This window comes from Microcaecilia unicolor, chromosome 2 (assembly GCF_901765095.1).
Source record: "Microcaecilia unicolor chromosome 2, aMicUni1.1, whole genome shotgun sequence".
In the NCBI taxonomy this organism is placed as follows: domain Eukaryota; kingdom Metazoa; phylum Chordata; class Amphibia; order Gymnophiona; family Siphonopidae; genus Microcaecilia; species Microcaecilia unicolor.
Genome location: NC_044032.1, coordinates 242,507,364 through 242,529,154, shown reverse-complemented (window position 1 = coordinate 242,529,154; position 21,791 = coordinate 242,507,364). Strand labels below are relative to the sequence as shown.

General features: G+C 49.5%; 1 protein-coding gene across 1 annotated transcript in view; it reads right to left on the bottom strand.

Annotated features, from left to right (window-relative positions):
• C2H9orf135 (chromosome 2 C9orf135 homolog) overlaps positions 1-21,588 on the bottom strand; it is a 53,143-nt gene extending 31,555 nt beyond the window's left edge. The window contains exons 1-2 of the mRNA XM_030192380.1: positions 21,153-21,588; positions 6,111-6,219 (exon numbers count right to left, since the gene is read on the bottom strand). Coding sequence (XP_030048240.1) covers positions 6,111-6,219; positions 21,153-21,274 — 231 coding nt within the window. The 5' untranslated portion in view covers positions 21,275-21,588. The remainder of the gene's footprint in view (positions 1-6,110; positions 6,220-21,152) is intronic.
• Between the last annotated feature and the right edge of the window lie 203 nt (positions 21,589-21,791).

The window sequence follows — 21,791 nt, the reverse complement described above, 5'->3', positions numbered from 1 at the left end:
GCGTTCAAATGGGCAGCGAGGGAGATAAGGTATCTGGGGGTGCAAATTCCGAAACACTTATCTGAACTATTTGAGGTTAACTATCCGGGACTCAAGAGAAATAGTACGGGACCTAGACCGATGGTCATCTATGGGACTATCATGGCTTGGCCGGATAGCCACTATCAAGATGAACGTGTTGCCCCGGCTTCTGTACTTGTTCCAGGTGGTCCCCATGCGGGAGTCCAGGTCTTTTATATCAGGGTTGCAGGACAGTGTAAACCGGTTCATCTGGGATCATAAGAGACAGAGACTCCCTAGAGCGCTACTGTACAAGAGTAGAAAGAAGGGGGGTCTCTGAGTTCCTGACCTCTTTTGTTATTACTGCGCAGCACAGGCAAGGCCGGCGGTAGAGTGGTTCCGCAGTGATGAACAAAAACTATGGATACACATGGAGCAAAGCTTGGTGGGCTCCCGTAAATTAAGACATCTCATGTGGTTGCCGATGCGGTATAGAGGACAAATAGATAAATTTCCACCCGCGGTGCAGGCCACTTTCTACTACTGGGATCTTATGTTTGAGGAACGTCAGCCCCCAATCTCTGGCCTTGCACCAATTGTGGACAATCCGGGGTTTCCTCCGGGCGTGGGGGATACTACCTTTGGCAGGTGGGCGAAGAATGGTTTAGACATGTGGGGACAATTGCATATGGGAACCAAAGTGATACCATTTGAGAACTTAGCGGAAGACTATAGACTCAAACCGGAGGATCGTTATGCTCACTTGCAGACCTTGCACTATGTCCAGGGACCTGCCTACTTAGGATGCATGAAGAGGGAGGCTCACTCCATGGAACTATTGTGTGTCAATTTTAAGACCACCCGTGGAATGATTGCATCCCTATACACACATCAGATAGCTCGACACAGACCCTCACACTTACATAGGAAGAGGTGGGAGCAAGAGTTGAATTTTTCTTTGCCAGATAAAAGTTGGGAGCAGCTGGAGGAAGGTTTACTGAAGTCGGTGCGATCTGTGGCCTTGCAGGAGAGTGCAATCAAGGTTTTTTTTACAGGTGGTATCTCACGCCTGCAAGGTTACACCATATGTATCCGTCAGTTCCGGGGGCATGTTGGAGGCAGTGTGGGGAAGCAGGAAATATGGGGCACATATGGTGGTCCTGCCGGAAGGCACAGGCGTATTGGAGGGGGGTTCAGTACAGAATACAAAAATGGGTGGGGCGATCTGTGCAGTGGCATCCCCTGATTTTTGTACTGGGGCGGAGGCCAGTAGGCTTAAAAACACATCAATTGTTGTTGGTGAGGGGATCCTTGCACACCGCCAGGATTAACCTGGCAAGGCATTGGAAAGCATCGAAAGTCCCCTCGCTGGTAGACTGGATTACGAAGGTGAAATATGTGAGATGGAGAGATTGACAGCTGTGAGACGGAGAACTATGCCCAAGTGGGAGAGAGTATGGCTGCCATTTCTGAATGAAAGTGCGCAAGACTAGATGGATGGTCTGAGGGAGGAAGTAGGGAAGAGGGGGGATTTGGGAGGGAGTTTCTTGGTAGGAAAAGGGGAGGGAGGTTAATAGGGGGGGGCAGGGTATTAATAAAGTTGATAAAATTGAAGTTTAAAATATGTTACAAGTGGGACTAACAACTGTTAAAGGTTCTTATTTTATGTTCAGTGTAATGGCTGCCCACTTGGAATAAGATGTAATGAGCAGTGTAAAGCTTGACTGGTGTTATGTTCGTTTTGCTCAATAAAGACTTCGGTAAATTTAAAAAAAAACAAAAAAAAAACAGATGCTATGTATTTCTTTATTGACAGGAGATCCTGACTGACTGTAAGGTGCTAACTAAGGGGGTGTGACAACCCCTCCCCCTTGTGCTCCCTTTTTGTCTTGTAAGGGAAAAGAAACTCTATATATTATGTCTTTGCCAGATAAGAAGTTGGTCAGTGTCTAGTGCACTCTGCCCCATGCCAGGGGATGGAGAGCCTGACCTGATCATTTCCATTGTCCTTCCATGTTTTCTCTCCTCTTTTCTATACTAGACTTGAATATTTTCTTATTTTTTTTATCCTAATCTCTGGATAATTAAATAAACCTGTGTTAACCCCAGGAAGCGCTTCCTTGGTCTCTGTCTTTGTTGCAGTCTAAATAGTGCTACCAGTTGTCTGGTTTTTTTAAGGTACCGGGGTCGAGGGGATTGCATTTGTGTAAGTAGTGCTGACCGTGATTAGAGACTCTGCAGACAGCACGAAAAAGCACAAAGTGGTGTTTCTGCTCCGGCTGAACCTGAGTGGACTTCAACCGCCCTGCAGCACTGGACCAGAGTCGGCCGTCTGCTAACAAGTGCACATGTGGCAACGGCTAATATCCAGTGAGTGGGCCTCGACAAGTGACCGACCAAAGGAAAAGTGTTTGGACCTTAAAGAATGTATTTGTCCGGCGAGGCGCAACCGGATTGGCGATAGGCGAGAGGTGAGAAGACAGCGTGGTAAGTACGTCATTTCATTTTGTGGGGATTGTTTTTGTATTCTTTTATTTGTGCTCTCTCTCCCCCTCTTCATTCTAAGGCTAGATTACAATCTGTTTAGTTGTAGTTATGCAGACTGCATTGGAGCAGGTCTCCACGGCAGTGCCGGCCTACAGAAACGAAATTTTAAAGTACCACCAGAAATGGGTTAATGGAACTAAAAATCTGAGCATCATGTGGCCTCAGTCAGGAAGTTTTGACAAAGATTTTAAAAGCTTTAAGGTTGTGGATAGAATGTACTAAGACAAAAAAATATAGCAGGGAGAGACATTTAAGTTTGTGGAGACTATGGGATAATATGGCAAACAGTAGTTATGATCAGGCAGTCCAAACCCCCTCCGCCCTATGCGGCAGTCTCCAAGCAACGTATGGTAGGGGAAGGGTCTACAGCACAGCTCACAGATTCCAAACATCCAGATCAGCTACAGCCGCCCATATGGCCTACTGCTGCTGGTTATAGTGTACCCATTCCCTCAGCCCTAGCTATGGATAGAACTGCAAAAGAACTACCGGCACAGCCTAAAGCACATGCCCATTTCCCCTTTCCTCAGAAACTACCAGCACAATAGGATTCTCTGGACAGTCCCAAGAATTAAGATATACAGTGCCTTTGAATTTAGAATTGGGGGGGGGGGGGGGGGGGGGGAGAACAAATAGAAGCAAAATTCTTGTAAGCCCCGGATTCTCCCATTAACTTACTAGGGAGAGATCTACTGACCAAACTGGGGGTGCAGATTCTCTGCAGAGCAGTGCCCTTGAAAGATTTCAGGCATTAGGTAAATTAGGAAAAACACTACAGGAAACAAGTTTGTTTTGTGAAGTTTAAATATTGGTTACACCTTTGAATTGAAGCAGTAAAAGGAACCTTCTTTGTTCTGTTTACCTTTGTGCAGCTCATATGTATTTTGAGGCATCTTGTTGTTTGACAGGTCTAAGTAAAGTGTAGGGGAGGGTAGAACTTTAGAAAAAAAATAACACAGCTAAAAGACTTGTGCTTAATATATAGGGCACTGACAGGATCAAAGAAATGTATCTCTCTACTCAGTATTTCTAAGATTACCTGAGGATTGAGTGCTGAACTGCTTAAATTCTAAACTATGCGTTTGTCCATCCCCTGCATCCTCTCCATTAACTGAATTTTGTAGAGACATTTAAGGGCTAATATTATTCATGATCTTTTCCTGTCTCCTCTCTCTCCCTGCATTTTCCACTGTATTTCCCTGCTCCTCTTTCAGCCATGCTGGCAAAAAAATCAAATTACTTTTTCCTCTACTCTGAAGACAGGGGCAGGGTCTGCTCTGCCCCCCCCTGTAGAGTTAAACAAGTGTGCCTTAGTAGGTGAGCCAACACAGATACCTTGAAGGCACGTTTGAGAGAAGCCTCTAGACACCACCTTCTACTGGAAGGGTAGTCTTTTGGTAACCACCATTACCAAGCGTCCACAGAAGGGAGGAAAAAACTTCTCCGCCTGGTCCACGACCACTGGATAAACGTGACAGCTCTAGATACCTTGAGGGTCCCATCAGGGTCTGACCATTGAGCCAAGATAAGCTCATGGTAAGCCTTGTGCACTGGAAACACGTTAGAAGGCTCTCTCATGCGGGCCATCTTAGGACTGAACGAGATGGCCGCCTGCGATTCCAGGTCATCAATATTCAAAGCTGCTAAGGTGTTAGAGATGAGAGCCAGCAGCTATGAAAGACGCGGGCGGCTGTAGGGTCATCATGTTCCTCCTTTCCCTCCTCTAGCTCATCCACCCAGGATGGACAGAGGTAATCTCCAGTGAACGCAGCAAGTGAAGGGGAGGGGGTACCTGGACACGACGCCATTTCTGAAAGAGAGATGATTCGCCTCTTCTTTAGAGTAGGGACCTCAGGTGACTGAGAAACTCTGCCACACTAGAAGGCATAGGAGAAGGCTGAAGCTGGGACTGAGGAAAAGCCCTCTTTAACCTATAGGCCTGATGCAGGAGAAGAACACTGTTGGAATGTCCCGATGTTTGGTTGAAACTTTAAAATTTGCAAAAATATGTTCATCCAGTTTTCTGTTCACCATACATTGATTTAAAAAACAATTATGTAATTGTGTGTGCACTACTCTGAGAACTATTCACGTAGCTTTTATAAGTTCTGTAGACATGACTTAATGCCCCTGACAAGTGTATGCCAAATGTGACTCCAAGCAATTTAGATTCAGTGATTGGTATTCATTAAGAGGGGGTCTTACTATACAGCTGTTACTTGGTCTATCCAGCTATGCTACTGTATTCATTGTGGTTATCCTGAAAACTTGGACTGTATATATGTGTCCTGAGGACAGGAGTTCAGAACCACTGGTCTACCTTAACTGGCTTGTGGTAGAGGTTTCTGGGCATAAGGAATGTAGATGAGGGGAGCAAGGTGTGCTGAGCTGTGTGCAGGGGGGGGTGGGGGGGAGTGAATACATGTGGTTGTATACATGGTAGGTGTGTGGGTTGTGTGTCTACAACAGTGGTTCCCAAACCTGGTCCTGGAGGCACCCTAGCCAGTCAGGTTTTCAGGTTATCTGCAATAAAAATTCATGAGATTTGCATGCAGTGGAGGCAGTCACCGAAAAAAATGGTCCAATGCCATTTCTGTAGCCACCCCTCCCCCAGTCACGAAAAAAAAAAAAAAAAATCACCTTGAGTACAGAAATAAGCTACTAGCGTGAGGAACTCAGATTTGCTCCTTTCAAAACTGCCTTTCCCTTGTCCTCAACTCTCCACCCCACCCCCTTCCCAACTGTCCTTACCCTCCTAAAACACTGCTGCAGCTGTCCACCACACAGACACACATATGGGCAGCCATATTCTGCATGTGTTCTAAGAAAAAGGCACACCTTGAACCTCAAGTTTTGTTCCAGAAGGAACTGAGCTATTGTTCAAATAGCTATTTGATGTCCAGTACCTTGGCAACAGTTCCCTCAGATACCTTATTTTACAAAAGCACCAGAAGAGCAGTTTTGACTTTGCAATTCAATGTCCTTTACTGCCAAATATTGTATAAGCTACTACTTTTAATTGAAGCACATGATCTAATGTTTTAGAACTGGCTAAAATCTTTCCCCACAAAATTGTAAACCTCATTGTACACTCCTTGTAGTCTTAAGACTTATTTAAAAGTAAGCACAATACCTCCCTACATCTACCTTGTGTAACTTAGACCATCACTATTCTTTTATCTACCTAATTCTTGCAATGGCCCCTACTGGTGAGGGGAAGAGAAAGCTAATAGATGCAAACCTGAAGGTAGGGACAGTTTTGTTAGGGGGGGGGGGGTCAGAAAACTATGCCTCCAACAGAATATAAACTTGCTACCTTGCACCCCACCCCCACCAAATTGTTGTCCCTCTCCTCCCCCCCTCCCCCAACTAGCATGGATTACCCCAAGCCCACCTCTCCCACAACAGTCTGGTAAACGGACTTATTTTGAAGCTACTCACTTTCTCTACTGGTTAAAGTACCTACTTGTTTTGACCTTCTCTATTGCTTTGACTACAGCTAATGTTTGGTGATGTGTTCAAAAGTCTAAGGTTTGTTATTTAACAAAATAAATGGTATTCACGTTCTCTGAAGTTCCAAGTCTTCTATACGTTGAATAATGGAAGTTCTTCTCACTCAAAGGAATCGCCTGCACATCATAGTCTTTTGGTTCCGTCTCTCGATTACAGTGCCTTTATACAAAACAAAATACAAAGTTTGAGTTCGTTACTCCTCTTAAGATTAAGTTTGACCTGCTAGTAGCTCCAATACATAACCTCTCAATACAGGTCTAGTTCCAGAAGGCAAAGTTAACTCACTTGTAGAAGGTGTTCTGAGGACAGCACGACAAATTCACACGTCGGTGATAAGAGTCCTGGTGCAGGATACTGCCCAGTGTTCCTTCAGCTTCTAGAAGCTTTTGGCATTTGCCTTCCAGCCCACCTCACATGGGACTCAGTTGACTAAAGCACAAAACTGAACCCCTAGGGGAGATAGCAGGAGATACGTTCTCATATACCCGCCTGTCCTCAGAGCACCTGCTTCTGCGTAACTTCACTTTGAGAACAAGCAGAACACAAGTTCCACATATGGGAATCACTAGCTACCAGACTCACTGAAAATAGTCAACAAGGTCTTGAAACAAGGCCAAATCAGAACCAGACACTAGTAACAAAAAAATCCTGTTGTGAAGGTGAAGCCTGAACAGAAGAGAATGGAGTTGGGATTCTAAATGTCAAACAAACTTAAAAAAAAAAAAACCCTGACTACACTAGATGTTGTATCAGGTGTTCTGTTTAGTGAAATGTGAATGTGTGGACTGATGACCATGTTGCAGCCCTTCAAGTCTCCTCAATGGAGGCTGACCTCAGGTGGGCAACCAAGCTGCCATAGCTCCGATATTAGCTGTGACATGACCCTCAAGAGTCAGCCCAGCCCAGACATAAGTAGAGGAGAAGCCGTTTGCTAGCCAATTGGATAAAGTGCATTTACTGATGGCTGCCCTCATCCTGTTTGGGTCAAATGAAAAAGCAGCTGGGTGGAAGTTTTAGTCTGCTCCAGATAGGTGGTTAAGGTTCAGAGTGCTTTTGCCAGGATGGGCATGAGGTTTCAGAATGAATGCTGACAGAACAACTGACTGTTTAAGATGAAAACTCCACCAACATCTTAGAAAGGAACCTTAAGCTGTGTGTGAACTACTCTATTGTGGTGAATCTTGGAGGCAGATCTGCCACTAGGGCCAGAGGGCTGACTGATTGAGCAGACATGACCCACCAAAAACAAGACCTTCCAAGTCAGGTACTTCAGATGCCAAGAGTCAAGTGGCTGAACCAGCTGGATGAGGATAACATTAAGGTCCTACGACAGTGGGAGATTTGATGGTGTTTTTACATGAGGTTTGCTTATGACAAAACCAGGGGCTGTACAGAGATGGGCATACCCTCTACACAGTGATGGTGAATGCTAATTACATTGGTTTAAAAAAAAAAAAAAAAAAAAAGGGTTCCTCAGGTGTAGAAGGTAGTCAAGCAGTTTGTGTAAGACAAGAGAAAATCTAAGGCAGTGGTCTTCATTAATTTTTAAAGTCAGGTCCACTTTGGATTCAAATGAGTGGGAGAATAACTGCAGAATCTTCCCATATGGAGCTGTGGACACTGTTTACTAACAAGTAACAATGATATTCATCCCTTCAAACCAGTGGTGTGCTGGTAAATTTTTAACAGGCTCTCTCCCCGCCCTGCAATTTAGGGGAGGGCACAGAGGTGGAGTGGATAATGCATTACTCTCTCTCTCCTTCCCCCCTCATTTCAGAGATCCCATTAAACAAATCTTTATAGCCCAAATCAAATGCCATGTTCATAATTAACTTTGTATGAACTTGGCTGCTAATAGTGTGCTTAACTGGACAATGTTGGCACATTTACACTGACTCTGGACAGTTCTGCTGAAGGAAACCCTTCCCTTATTAATCAATATCTTCCCTGTGAAATAGTAGTAATAAAAAAAGGTAAATTATGTATCATACCTGATAATTTTCCTTCCATTAATCATAGCTGATTAATCCATAGACTGGTGGGTTGTGTCCATCTACCAGCAGGTGGAGATAGAGAGCAAAGCTTTTGCCTCCCTATATGTGGTCATGTGCTGCCGGAAACTCCTCAGTATGTCGATATCAAAGCTCCATCCGCAGGACTCAGCACAGAGAATTACACCCACAAAGGGACACTCTGCCCAGCTCATCACCGCCGAAACGGGGGAGGAGAATTAACCCAGCTCATCCCCACACAAGTGGGGGAGGGGAATCCGTCCAGCTCATCCCCGCGGAGCGGGGGAGGGACACCACACCCGCCGATGCGGGGGGATCTGGCTTATCCTGCAACCGCGGGAGGAGCTGACTGACCCTAACACCGCCGAAGCGGGAGGGGTACAAAGCTGCCCTACAGCCACACGAAGCGGGAGGGAGCGCCGGCAGAATTTATGTCTCAATCCAGCCCCGTAAAACGGAGGGGAGAGGAATGCAGCAGCTCACTGTAACACAAACTCGTCTCAACTCTTGAAGAATCCAATTAAAAAAACTTGAAGACGAAGTCCTCCTGAACAGGAACTGAAGACTAAACTTGAACCTGAAATGCAACCAGAATATAAACAGTACAGATATCTGGGAGGGGCTATGGATTGATCAGCTATGATTAATGGAAAGAAAATTATCAGGTATGATACATAATTTTACCTTCCATATCATCAAGCTGATCAATCCATAGACTGGTGGGATGTACCGAAGCAGTACTCACCCAGGGCGGGACATAGAAATCCCTGACCGCAACACTGAAGCTCCAAACCGGGCCTCCGCCCGAGCAGCCACAGTCAAGCGGTAATGCCTGGAGAAGGTATGGGCCGATGCCCAAGTTGCCGCCTTGCAAATCTCTTCCAAGGAGACGGACCCGGCCTCTGCCATCGAGGCCGCCTGAGCTCTAGTGGAGTGAGCCTTCAGCTGGATAGGCAGCACCTTCCCCGCGGCCACATAAGCCGCTGCAATGGCTTCCTTGACCCATCTTGCCACTGTAGGCTTAGCAGCCTGCAGACCCTTACGAGGACCTGCAAACAGGACAAACAGATGATCCGATTTCCGGAAATCATTGGTCACTTCCCGGTATCTGATAATGACTCGTCTCACATCCAGAAATTTGAGAGCAGAGTATTCCTCTGGGTAGTCCGCCCTACGAAAGGAAGGGAGACAGAGCTGCTGATTCACATGGAAGCGAGAAACAATAGGTTGAAAGATAGGAAGCAGAGAGTAGGATTGCGTGGCCAGTATTCTCAGTGGAGGAGGGTAGTTAGTGGGGTCCCGCAGGGGTCTGTGCTGGGTCCGTTGCTTTTTAATGTATTTATAAATGACCTAGAGATGGGAATAACTAGTGAGGTAATTAAATTCGCCGATGACACAAAATTATTCAGGGTCGTCAAGTCGCAGGAGGAATGTGAACGATTACAGGAGGACCTTGCGAGACTGGGAGAATGGGCGTGCAAGTGGCAGATGAAGTTCAATGTTGACAAGTGTAAAGTGATGCATGTGGGTAAGAGGAACCCGAATTATAGCTACGTCTTGCAAGGTTCCGCGTTAGGAGTTACGGATCAAGAAAGGGATCTGGGTGTCGTCGTCGATGATACGCTGAAACCTTCTGCTCAGTGTGCTGCTGCGGCTAGGAAAGCAAATAGAATGTTGGGTGTTATTAGGAAGGGTATGGAGTCCAGGTGTGCGGATGTTACAATGCCGTTGTATCGCTCCATGGTGCGACCGCACCTGGAGTATTGTGTTCAGTACTGGTCTCCGTATCTCAAAAAAGATATAGTAGAATTGGAAAAGGTACAGCGAAGGGCGACGAAAATGATAGTGGGGATGGGACGACTTTCCTATGAAGAGAGGCTGAGAAGGCTAGGGCTTTTCAGCTTGGAGAAGAGACGGCTGAGGGGAGATATGATAGAAGTGTATAAAATAATGAGTGGAATGGATCGGGTGGATGTGAAGAGACTGTTCATGCTATCCAAAAATAATAGGACTAGAGGGCATGAGTTGAAGCTACAGTGTGGTAAATTTAAAACGAATCGGAGAAAATTTTTCTTCACCCAACGTGTAATTAGACTCTAGAATTCGTTGCCGGAGAACGTGGTACAGGCGGTTAGCTTGACGGAGTTTAAAAAGGGGTTAGATAGATTCCTAAAGGACAAGTCCATAGACCGCTATTAAATGGACTTGGAAAAATTCCGCATTTTTAGGTATAACTTGTCTGGAATGTTTTTACGTTTGGGGAGCGTGCCAGGTGCCCTTGACCTGGATTGGCCACTGTCGGTGACAGGATGCTGGGCTAGATGGACCTTTGGTCTTTCCCAGTATGGCACTACTTATGTACTTATGTACAATCTTGGGCAGGAAGGAAGGCACTGTGCGAATAGTCACTCCTGCCTCAGTGAACTGCAGAAAAGGCTCTCGACATGAGAGTGCCTGGAGCTCAGAAACTCTTCTGGCTGAAGTGATAGCCACCAAAAAGACTGCTTTCAACGTCAGGTCTTTCAGAGATGCCCTCGACAAGGGTTCAAAAGGCAGCTTCTGCAAGGCTCTTAGCACCAGGTTGAGATTCCACGCAGGCACCACTGAGTGCAGAGGAGGGCGGAGGTGATTAACTCCCTTGAGAAAACGTACCACATCTGGCTACGAAGCCAGGGAAGCACCCTTCAGGCGGCCCCTGAAGCAAGCCAGAGCCGCCACCTGGACTTTAAGGGAACTGAGCGACAGGCCTTTCTCCAGACCTTCTTGTAGGAACGCCAGCACTGAAGAAATTGGAGCAGTGAAGGGAGAAAGTGAGCCTGCTTCACACCACGCTGCAAAGGTACACCAAACCCTGGCGTAAGCAGTAGAAGTAGAGCGCTTCCTCGCTCTCAGCATAGTGGCGATGACCTTGTCTGAGAAGCCCTTCTTCCTCAGACGCTGCCGCTCAATAGCCAGGCCGTAAGACCAAAGGGGGAGGGATCCTCCATCACCACGGGACCCTGATGCAACAGGCCCTGTTCCACTGGCAGCCGCAGAGGGCCGTCCACTGATAGCCTTATCAAGTCCGCATACCAGGGACATCTGGGCCAGTCCGGACCCACCAGGATTATTCGGCCCGGATGCTTTGCCACCCAGTCTAGTACCCTGCCCAACATGGGCCAGGGCGGGAACACATAGAGAAGCTCTTGTGTCGGCCACTGTTGGAGAAGACCATCTACTCCCAGAGATCGAGGGTCCCGTCCTCTGCTGAAAAAGCGCGGCACTTGGCAATTGGCCGATGACGCCATCAGATCTAGGCTCGGCTGGCCCCAGCGCTTCGTGATGTCCAAGAACGCCTGAGCCGATAACTGCCACTCTCCGGGATCCAAGGTATGGCGACTGAGAAAGTCCGCCTTGACATTCATGACTCCGGCAATGTGGGCCGCTGACAGCTGTTCCAGGTTCGTTTCCGCTCACTGGCATAGATTCATGGCTTCCTTGGCTAGAGGGGCGCTCTTGGTACCTCCCTGGCGGTTGACATAGGCCACAGCCGTGGCATTGTCCGACAGGACCCGTACTGGCTTCAACGCCAGTACCGGGAGGAACTCCACAAGCGCTAACCGAATGGCTCTGAGTTCCAGGAGGTTGATAGACCACTTTGAGGCATATTTTCAAAGCACTTTGGGAAGCTAAGTTCCATAGGTTTCTATGGAACTTTGGGAGGCTAAGTGCTTTGAAAATGAGCTTGTTTGCCTCTGCAGGAGACCAGAGCCCCTGCGCTGTCCTTCCCATGCAGTGGGCTCCCCAGCCCGTCAAAGAGGCATCCGTCGTGACGACAATCCACTCCGGGGTCACAAGAGGCATTCCTGCAGACAACTTGTCTATCTTCAGCCACCAGCTCAGCGCCTTGCGCACTGCTGGGTCCAACCATGCAGGTGCCTATAGGGATATTGTAAGCATGTACATGGTTAACATGCATTAAAAACATTAACACATCTATAAAACTGCTTAGTGAACAGGGCCCTTAATATTCCACAGGCACTGCTACCATACGAACACAAGACTTAATGTTTAAGTACCAGAATGTTGTATACAGCCTCATTTGCCTTGTGGAAAGTACAAATATTTAAATGCAGATTGTTTTCTGGAGGCTAATTAAGATATTCAAATATATTGATAACTGCTACTTTGTTGTATTAACTGGCATTTTGTGCTGAGTTAATGAATACAGAAGAACAAAAACCTCACAGAAAAAAATACCACTCAGGAGACAGCGAAGGTGACTCAAAACGATGATGCTGTATGGTCAAAACAGTTTATTGGTCAGCAACAGTAAATCAGTGACGACTCAACATGGCCATGTTTCAGCCCACTGGCCTGCCTCAGTCTATGCATAAGCACATTAAAATTATATAAATAAAATATACATTCAAATGACGATATTGTAACAGATCTATAAGTGGTAAAAACATTAAAATCAAATACACATGCAAATCTCTCTATATAAAACGCACCTCCAACGTTCGAATGAAGCCTCTGTTAGCCAAAAGTGAAGGGGGTGAGATCGCATTGTGTCTGCCCCGCCCACGCGTCAAACGTGATGACGTCGAGGGTGGAGCAATGACACTCATCCAATCGCAACGCTCGGCAGCGAAGCGTCAGGGAAGGAGGCGGAGCTCTCAACGTCTAGCCTTCCCTTCGCTGTGTTCCGCCTTCTTCTGACGTCAAGGATGACGTCAAAAGAAGGCGGAACACAGCGAAGGGAAACCTAGACGTCGGGAGCACCGCCTCCTTCCCTGACGCTTCGCTGCCGGAAACGCCACGGAGGTACATTTAAAAACAAGAAAAAAAAATAAAAACCATGTTGGGGGGAGCGAAGAGGGTGGCCACAAAAGAAAAACAATGGGAGCGGGAGGGCACGGGAGAAACGACACCATGGATGCGAAGGGGGGGGGGGGAAGAAGAGGGCGGCCCAGGCTGGGACATGGGAGAGAGAGGAGCATGGATGCAAGGGGGGGTCATGGAAGGGACACAGGGGACTTGCTGGAAAAGGATGAATGGAGGCGGCAGGGGACAGAGGAGCATGGATGGGCATGGATTGGGAGGGCAGGGCTCAGGGAGAGAGGGCAATTGCTGGAAAGGGATGAATGGAGGGGGCAGGGGACAGAGGAGCATGGATGGCCATGGATTGGGAGGGCAGGACTCAGGGAGAGAGGGAAATTGCTGGATAGGGATGAATAGAGGGGACAGATGGGCATGGATGGATATGGATTGCAGGGCAGGCCTCAGGGAGACAGGGCAATTGCTGGATAGGGAAAAATGGAGGGGCCAGGTGACAGATGAGCATGGATGGGCATGGATTGGAAGGGCAGGACTCAGGGAGACGGGAATTGCTGAATAGGGATGAATGGAGGGGACAGATGGCCATGGATGGATATGGATTGCAGGGCAGGCCTCAGGCAGAGAGGGGAAATGCTGGATAGGGAAAAATGGAGGGGCCAGGTGACAGATGAGCATGGATGGGCATGGATTGGAAGGGCAGGACTCAGGGAGAGGGGAATTGCTGCATAGGGATGAATGGAGGGCACAGATGGGCATGGATGCATATGGATTGCAGGGCAGGCCTCAGGCAGAGAGGGGAATTGCTGGATAGGGATGAATGGAGGGGCCAGGTGAAAGAGGAGCATGGATTGGAAGGGCAGGACTCAGGGAGAGGGGAATTGCTGCATAGGGATGAATGGAGGGGACAGATGGCCATGGATGGATATGGATTGCAGGGCAGGCCTCAGGCAGAGAGGGGAAATGCTGGATAGGGAAAAATGCAGGGGCCAGGTGACAAAGGAGCATGGATGGGCATGGATTGGAAGGGCAGGACTCATGGAGAGGGGAATTGCTGGATAGGGATGAATGGAGGGGACAGATGGCCATGGATGCATATGGATTGCAGGGCAGGCCTCAGGGAGACAGCGGAATTGCTGGATAGGGATGAATGGAGGGGCCAGGTGACAGAGGAGCATGGATTGGACTCACACTTTCACTCTGACTCTCAAACACTCACTCTCACATACACTCTCCCAAACACACACACTCCGAGGAAAACCTTGCTAGCGCCCGTTTCATTTGTGTCAGAAACGGGCCTTTTTTACTAGTGATTCAATATTGTAAACGACATCTGTAGATTAACAGGGAAGCATTGATGGTAAAAATTCTAGAAAGGTGCATTCAATTTTATATTGCTGTCATCATATTGTGCTTCCACAAATGCAAAACACAAGATTAAGTTCCCACATACCATCTTTCTTTTTAGATCTAAGCACAGGGATAAAGATTTTAAATGCTCCTGGGTTTCAACTTAAGATTTAAAAAAAAAAAAAAAAAAAAAAAAAAACACACCTTAGTTTAAAAATTAACAAAAAACAAAAAACTCAATGTTCAGGACCCAATTCTCAGAACATGTCTATTTTTGGTCCTTTACTTGGAAAAGTAATCGCCACATTAATACAACGCCTGCTAATGAGACCCTCTAACCAGCCCCTCTTGAGCCAGATTACAATTTTGTACAAATTACTGATACTTCCTCTGTGTACGCCCGTATGCTGCTCAAGACGGCATATTTCTGTCATTAAACCTCCTCATTTCAAACTCACTCTGTTACAATAATAATAATGAATAACGTGCACATAGCACCTGATTGAATCTTGTTCTGACCAATATGGCGACTGCGCGAGAGGGCTCAACTCTTTCACGTCATGCGGTTCCTGTCATTAAAGGTAAAATTATGTATAATCATACCTGATAATTTTCTTTCCATTAATCATAGCTGATCAATCCATAGACTGGTGGGTTGTGTCCATCTACCAGCAGGTGGAGATAGAGAGCAAACTTTTGCCTCCCTATATGTGGTCATGTGCTGCCGGAAACTCCTCAGTATGTCGATATCAAAGCTCCATCCGCAGGACTCAGCACTTAGAGAATTACACCCACGAAGGGACACTCTGCCCAGCTCACCACCGCCGAAACGGGGGAGGGGAATTAACCCAGCTCATCCCCACACAAGTGGGGGAGGGGAATCCGTCCAGCTCATCCCCGCGGAGCGGGGGAGGGACACCACACCCGCCGATGCGGGGGGATCTGGCTTATCCTGCAACCGCAACCGCGGGAGGAGCTGACTGACCCTAACACCGCCGAAGCAGGAAGGGTACAAAGCTGCCCTACAGCCGCACGAAGCGGGAGGGAGTGCCGGCAGAATTTTAAGTCTCAATCCAGCCCCGTAAAAAGGAGGGGAGAGGAATGCAGCAGCTCACTGTAACACAAACTCGTCTTAACTCTTGAAGAATCCAAGTGAAAAAACTTGAACACGAAGTCTTTCTGAAGTAACTGAAGACTAAACTTGAACCTGAAATGCAACCAGAATAAAAACAGTACAGATATCTGGGAGGGGCTATGGATTGATCAGCTATGATTAATGGAAAGAAAATTATCAGGTATGATAATACATAATTTTACCTTCCATATCATCAAGCTGATCAATCCATAGACTGGTGGGATGTACCGAAGCAGTACTCACCCAGGGCGGGACATTGAAATCCCTGACCTCAACACTGAAGCTCCAAACCGGGCCTCCGCCCGTGCAGCCACAGTCAAACGGTAATGCTTGGAGAATGTATGAGCCGAAGCCCAAGTTGCCGCCTTGCATATCTCTTCCAAGGAGACGGATCCGGCCTCTGCCATCGAGGCCGCCTGAGCTCTTGTGGAGTGAGCCTTCAGCTGGATAGGCGGCACCTTCCCCGCGGCCACATAAGCCGCTGCAATGGCTTCCTTGACCCATCTTGCCACTGTAGGCTTAGCAGCCTGCAGACCCTTACGAGGACCTGCACACAGGACAAACAGATGATCTGACTTCCGGAAATCATTGGTCACTTCCAAGTATCTGATGATGACTCGTCTCACATCCAGATATTTAAGAGCAGAGTACTCCTCTGGGTAGTCCTCCCTACGAAAGGAAGGGAGACAGAGCTGCTGATTCACATGGAATCGAGAAACAATCTTGGGCAGGAAGGAAGGCACTGTGCGAATAGTCACTCCTGCCTCAGTGAACTGCAGAAAAGGCTCTCGACAAGAGAGCGCCTGGAGCTCGGAAACTCTTCTGGCTGAAGTGATAGCCACCAAAAAGACTGCTTTCAACGTCAGGTCTTTCAGAGATGCCCTCGACAAGGGTTCAAAAGGCAGCTTCTGCAATGCTCTTAGCACCAGGTTGAGATTCCACGCAGGCACCACTGAGTGCAGAGGAGGGCGCAGGTGATTAACTCCCTTGAGAAAGCGCACCACATCTGGCTGCGAAGCCAGGGAAACACCCTTCAGGCGGCCCCTGAAGCAAGCCAGAGCCGCTACCTGGACTTTAAGGGAACTGAGCGACAGGCCTTTCTCTAGACCTTCTTGCAGGAACGCCAACACTGAAGAAATTGGAGCAGTGAAGGGAGAAAGTGAGCCTGCTTCACACCACGCTGCAAAGATACGCCAAACCCTGGCGTAAGCAGTAGAAGTAGAGCGCTTCCTCGCTCTCAGCATAGTGGCGATGACCTTGTCTGAGAAGCCCTTCTTCCTCAGACGCTGCCGCTCAATAGCCAGGCCGTAAGACCAAAGGGGGGAGGGATCCTCCATCACCACGGGCCCCTGATGTAACAGGCCCTGCTCCACTGGCAGTCGCAGAGGATCGTCGACTGAGAGCCTGATCAAGTCCGCATACCAGGGACGTCTGGGCCAATCCGGACCCACCAGGATTACCCTGCCGGGATGCTTTGCCACCCGGTCTAGCACCCTGCCCAACATGGGCCAGGGCGGGAACACATAGAGAAGCTCTTGTGTCGGCCACTGTTGGAGAAGAGCATCTACTCCCAGGGATCGAGGGTCCCATCCTCTGCTGAAGAAGCGCGGCACTTGGCAATTGGCCGATGACGCCATCAGATCTAGGCTCGGCTGGCCCCAGCGCTTCGTGATGTCCAAGAACGCCTGAGCAGATAGCTGCCACTCTCCGGGCTCCAAGGTATGGCGACTGAGAAAGTCCGCCTTGACATTCATGACTCCGGCAATGTGGGCCGCTGAAAGCTGCTCCAGGTTCGCTTCCGCCCACTGGCATAGATTCATAGCCTCCTTGGCTAGAGGGGCGCTCTTGGTACCTCCCTGGCGGTTGACATAGGCCACAGCCGTGGCATTGTCCGACAGAACCCGTACTGGTTTCAACGCCAGTACCGGGATGAACTCCAAAAGCGCCAACCGAATGGCTCTGAGTTCCAGGAGGTTGATAGACCACTTTGCCTCTGCAGGAGACCAGAGTCCCTGCGCTGTCCTTCCCAAGCAGTGGGCTCCCCAGCCCGACAAGGAAGCGTCCGTCGTGACGACAATCCACTCTGGGGTCACCAGAGGCATTCCTGCAGACAACTTGTCCATCTGCGTCCACCAGCTCAGCGCCTTGCGCACTGCTGGGCCCAAGGGAAGGCGCACAGCATAATCCTCCGACACCGGAGTCCAGCGCTGCAGCAGAGAGTGTTGAAGTGGTCTCATATGAGCCCTGGCCCAGGGCACTACTTCCATCGTGGCCGTCATAGAGCCCAACAGCTGCACATAGTCCCAAGCCCGAAGAGGAGAGGCTACTAGGAACTGGTTCACCTGAGCCTGAAGCTTGACAATCCGATTGTCTGGCAGGAACACTCTGCCCACTTGGGTGTCGAATCGAACTCCCAGATACTCCAGGGACTGAGTGGGGCGCAGCTGGCTTTTCTCCCAGTTGATGATCCATCCCAGGGAGCTCAAAAGAGCAACCACCCGGTTCACAGCTTTGCCGCACTCTGCATAAGAGGGGGCTCAGATCAACCAGTCGTCCAGATAGGGATGGACTTGTACTCCTTCCTTCCTCAGGAAGGCCGCGATGACCACCATTACTTTGGAGAAGGTCCGCGGAGCAGTAGCCAACCCGAACGGGAGGGCTCTGAACTGGAAGTGTCGGCCCAGTACTGCAAAACGCAGGAAGCGTTGATGAGGAGGCCAGATGGGAATATGCAAGTACGCTTCCTTGATGTCCAAGGATGCCAGGTACTCCCCTGCCTTCACTGCCGCTATAACAGAGCGGAGAGTCTCCATGCGAAAGCGTCGAACTTTCAAGGCCCGATTGACCCCCTTGAGGTCGAGGATAGGCCGGACAGAACCTCCTTTCTTTGGTACCACAAAGTAAATGGAGTAACGTCCCTTGCCAAGCTGATTTTCTGGCACCGGAACGACCGCCCCCAGGCGGATGAGATTGTCCAAGGTCTGCTGCACTGCCACAGCTTTGACCGGAGACTTGCAGGGAGAGAGTACAAACCCGTCTCTTAAGGGTCGGCAGAACTCTAGCTTGTAGCCGTCTCTGATGACTTCCAGCACCCAAGCGTCTGAAGTTATTGTGGTCCACTCGCCCAGAAACGAGGACAGCCGTCCTCCAATCTGCACTGGGGCGTGGACCAAGACCCCGTCATTGGGTACGAGACCCTGGGGGAGGACCGGAGGGAGCACCTCCGGGACGGCGGTCTCTGCGAAAGGAACGCTGCTTGGGGGAGAAGGTCCTCTTAAAGGAAGAGGAGGCAGAAGAGCCCGACCTGCCCGGGCGGTACCGACGGGCTTCCTGAAACCGTCCTCTGGAGGTACCGGGGCGAGCACTAGCTCGAGCCCTGACCTCTGGTAACTTCTTGCCCTTAGACGTGCCGAGATCGGTCACGATTTTGTCCAGCTCGACCCCAAAGAGCAGCTTGCCTTTAAAAGGCAATCTAGCCAGGCGGGATTTAGAGGCGTGGTCAGCAGACCAATGCTTCAGCCAAAGCCACCGCCGCGCAGAGATTGTCTGAGCCATGCCTTTAGCTGAGGCTCTCAAGACATCATACAGCAAGTCTGCCAAATAGGCCAAGCCCGATTCCAGGGCCGGCCAATCATCCCTCAAGGAAGAATCCGAGGGGGAAGCCCGCCGCACCATAGTCAGGCACGCCCTGGCCACATAGGAACCGCAAACTGAGGCCTGCAAATTTAAAGCAGTAGCCTCGTAGGACGACCTTAAGGCCGCCTCCAATCTTCTGTCTTGGGCGTCCTTTAGGGCCGTGCCACCTTCCACCGGCAACGCCGTTTTCTTAGTCACCGCAGTGATTAAAGAATCCACGGTAGGCCACAGATAGGCCTCACGTTCACTCACAGCCAAAGGATAGAGGCGGGACATAGCCCTAGCCACTTTAAGGCTCGCTTCTGGGACATCCCATTGAGCCGAAATTAAGGTGTGCATAGCATCATGCACGTGGAAGGTTCTAGGCGGGCGCTTCGTCCCCAGCATAATGGCGGAGCCAACAGGGGCTGAGGGAGAGACGTCCTCCGGAGAGGAGATCTTCAAAGTGTCCATGGCCTGTAGCAACAGGTTGGGCAAATCCTCTGGGCTAAAAAGCCGCGCTGCAGAGGGGTCATCCGCTCCAACCGAGCGGGGATCCGTCTCCTCCAAGGAATCCGCAAAGGACCGTTGGGAGACCTCAGACACGCTGCCCTCATCTACATCGGAGGAGACAAATTCCTCCAAGGCCTGGGAATCAACCCGAGGGCATTTGCCTCTGGGAACCTCAACCTCTTTACCAGACGAGGGGGCAGGGGCAGCGTTGTGCATGAGGAAGGCCTGATGCAGCAGCAAAACAAACTCGGGGGAGAAACCCCCCAGACTGTGCACTTCCGCAGCCTGGGCAACAGCCCTAGACGCACCCTCAACCGGCGCTCGCAAGAGCGGGGGAGAGACATGCTGCGCATCCAAGATGGCGTCCGGCGCGACACTCCGCGAAGGAGCCGCGCGGGAAGAACGGCTCTTAACTTTAGCCGCTTTTGTGCCGTCGCCCAAATTAAGGGCGTTCATGGCATTAATGTCTCCAACCTCAAGGGCGGCCCAAGAAGAAGCCGTCCGAGCCGCGTGGCCGGCCAAGATGGCGGAGGCGAGGAGCGGGGGATGGGCGTTTATGGCGGGAAAAACCGCCACGCCGGAGGAAGGACCGGGACATACATCGGTCACGAAACTGTCACCCAACAAGGGCGAATCAGGCTTGAAGACCCCCGCATCCCCTCTAGAAGCGCTCCAGCGATCCGGGGAGCGACCCTTTGCGCCCTCGCCCTCCGACGCCATATGCCACGAGGAGAAGAATCGGGGAACCCCCTGCCCGCTATAAAAAGGTAAAAATTACCTGCTGTCCGCTCCGAGCTGTAACGACCTGGTGTCCCAGTGAGTAGCTGCAATAGACGCTTAAATAAACGTCGAAATAAACGCCTTTAAGGACGTTCAAAATTTTTTTTTTTTTTTTTTTTTTTTAACGGAGCCAGCGGGAGGGGGGAGAAAAGGAGGGACCTGGCACCACCAGGTTTGCACTTGCTCAAAAGAGCCCTCAACCCCAGGCACTCAACAAAACCTAAAAATTAGGCTTGGAGGCCTAGCCAGAGCTGCTGCTGTGTGTGACCACCACCTGCTGAGATAGAGAACATACAGGAGTTTCCGGCAGCACATGACCACATATAGGGAGGCAAAAGTTTGCTCTCTATCTCCACCTGCTGGTAGATGGACACAACCCACCAGTCTATGGATTGATCAGCTTGATGATATGGAAACCTGCTTGGTTCGAGGTCTCAGTTGCGTAGGCACTGTAGCTATAAGATGAGGTGAGGAGGAGCGTTCTACTCCTACCTGTGGCCAGCACCAGGGCTGGGCTACAATCTCCAGCCACAGTAACTTGCAGGCAACTCATAGTAAGGGTTGGCAAAAAGCCAATTTGTTTTTTTTTTGTTTTTTTTTTTGGGGGGGGGGGGGGGGGGGGGTAGGGACGAGAGGGAAACTTACTGTCTTATTGCTACGCCTATATAGCAACAGGGGCAAGTATGCTAGTTAACGAGTACAGACGGAAGAAAACCCAGAAACAAACAATTCACATTGTCAGTGACCAATGGGGAGCATAGTTTCTCCATACCCCCTCCTTCCCCATGATATAGAACTTTAAGGATTTCGAATTTGGCCCATATAATTCGGAGTAACATTTGCTACCAGTAACATACAGGTGAACTCACCAGTTGTACACAAGAGTTGGCCTTCCGTAGGTCATCATATCTTGGGCGCGCAGCGTCAGAGAGCCCTTGCGTTCTCTCAGCTCAGGTTTTGGCCACAAGACCTCCACAGTATTAAATGCCATCCTTCAGAAAGTCTGTGGACGCCCTGGCGCGTGCCTTTAAAGCGCAGAGGCTCCTCCCCCGCGGATTTCGGAACACCTGCACTTGTGCGCGCCGCGTGCCACCGCACATACGTTCGTCACCACGGCCACACCCGCGCATAAACGCACTTCCTTCTCCACGCACAGTTAACAAAAAATTAGTCCTTCTTTATGTTTGTCCTTGTTTGAAGTTCATTATTGAATAGCGATTATTGATCTGTTACGTCGTGCTTCTTATGAACAAGCTTGAATCACACTTCTTTGAAGGTAGTAGGAGAGTAAGAACAAAGGGCTTCCTATTAGCGCACGTCGCCATGGCAACCAGGGTAGCTCAGTGGCTGCATGAGCGGAGATCCTTCCGCGTCTACAGCGCGGTGTCGTTCACTAGGAGGTGCTTACCTGTTACCTAGTACTTCCTTGTTGTGCGCTCGGGGACAGAAAGAATAGGAACAGGGGCGGCAGAGGAGGAGAAGATGGTATTAGAAAAGTGGAGTGTGTT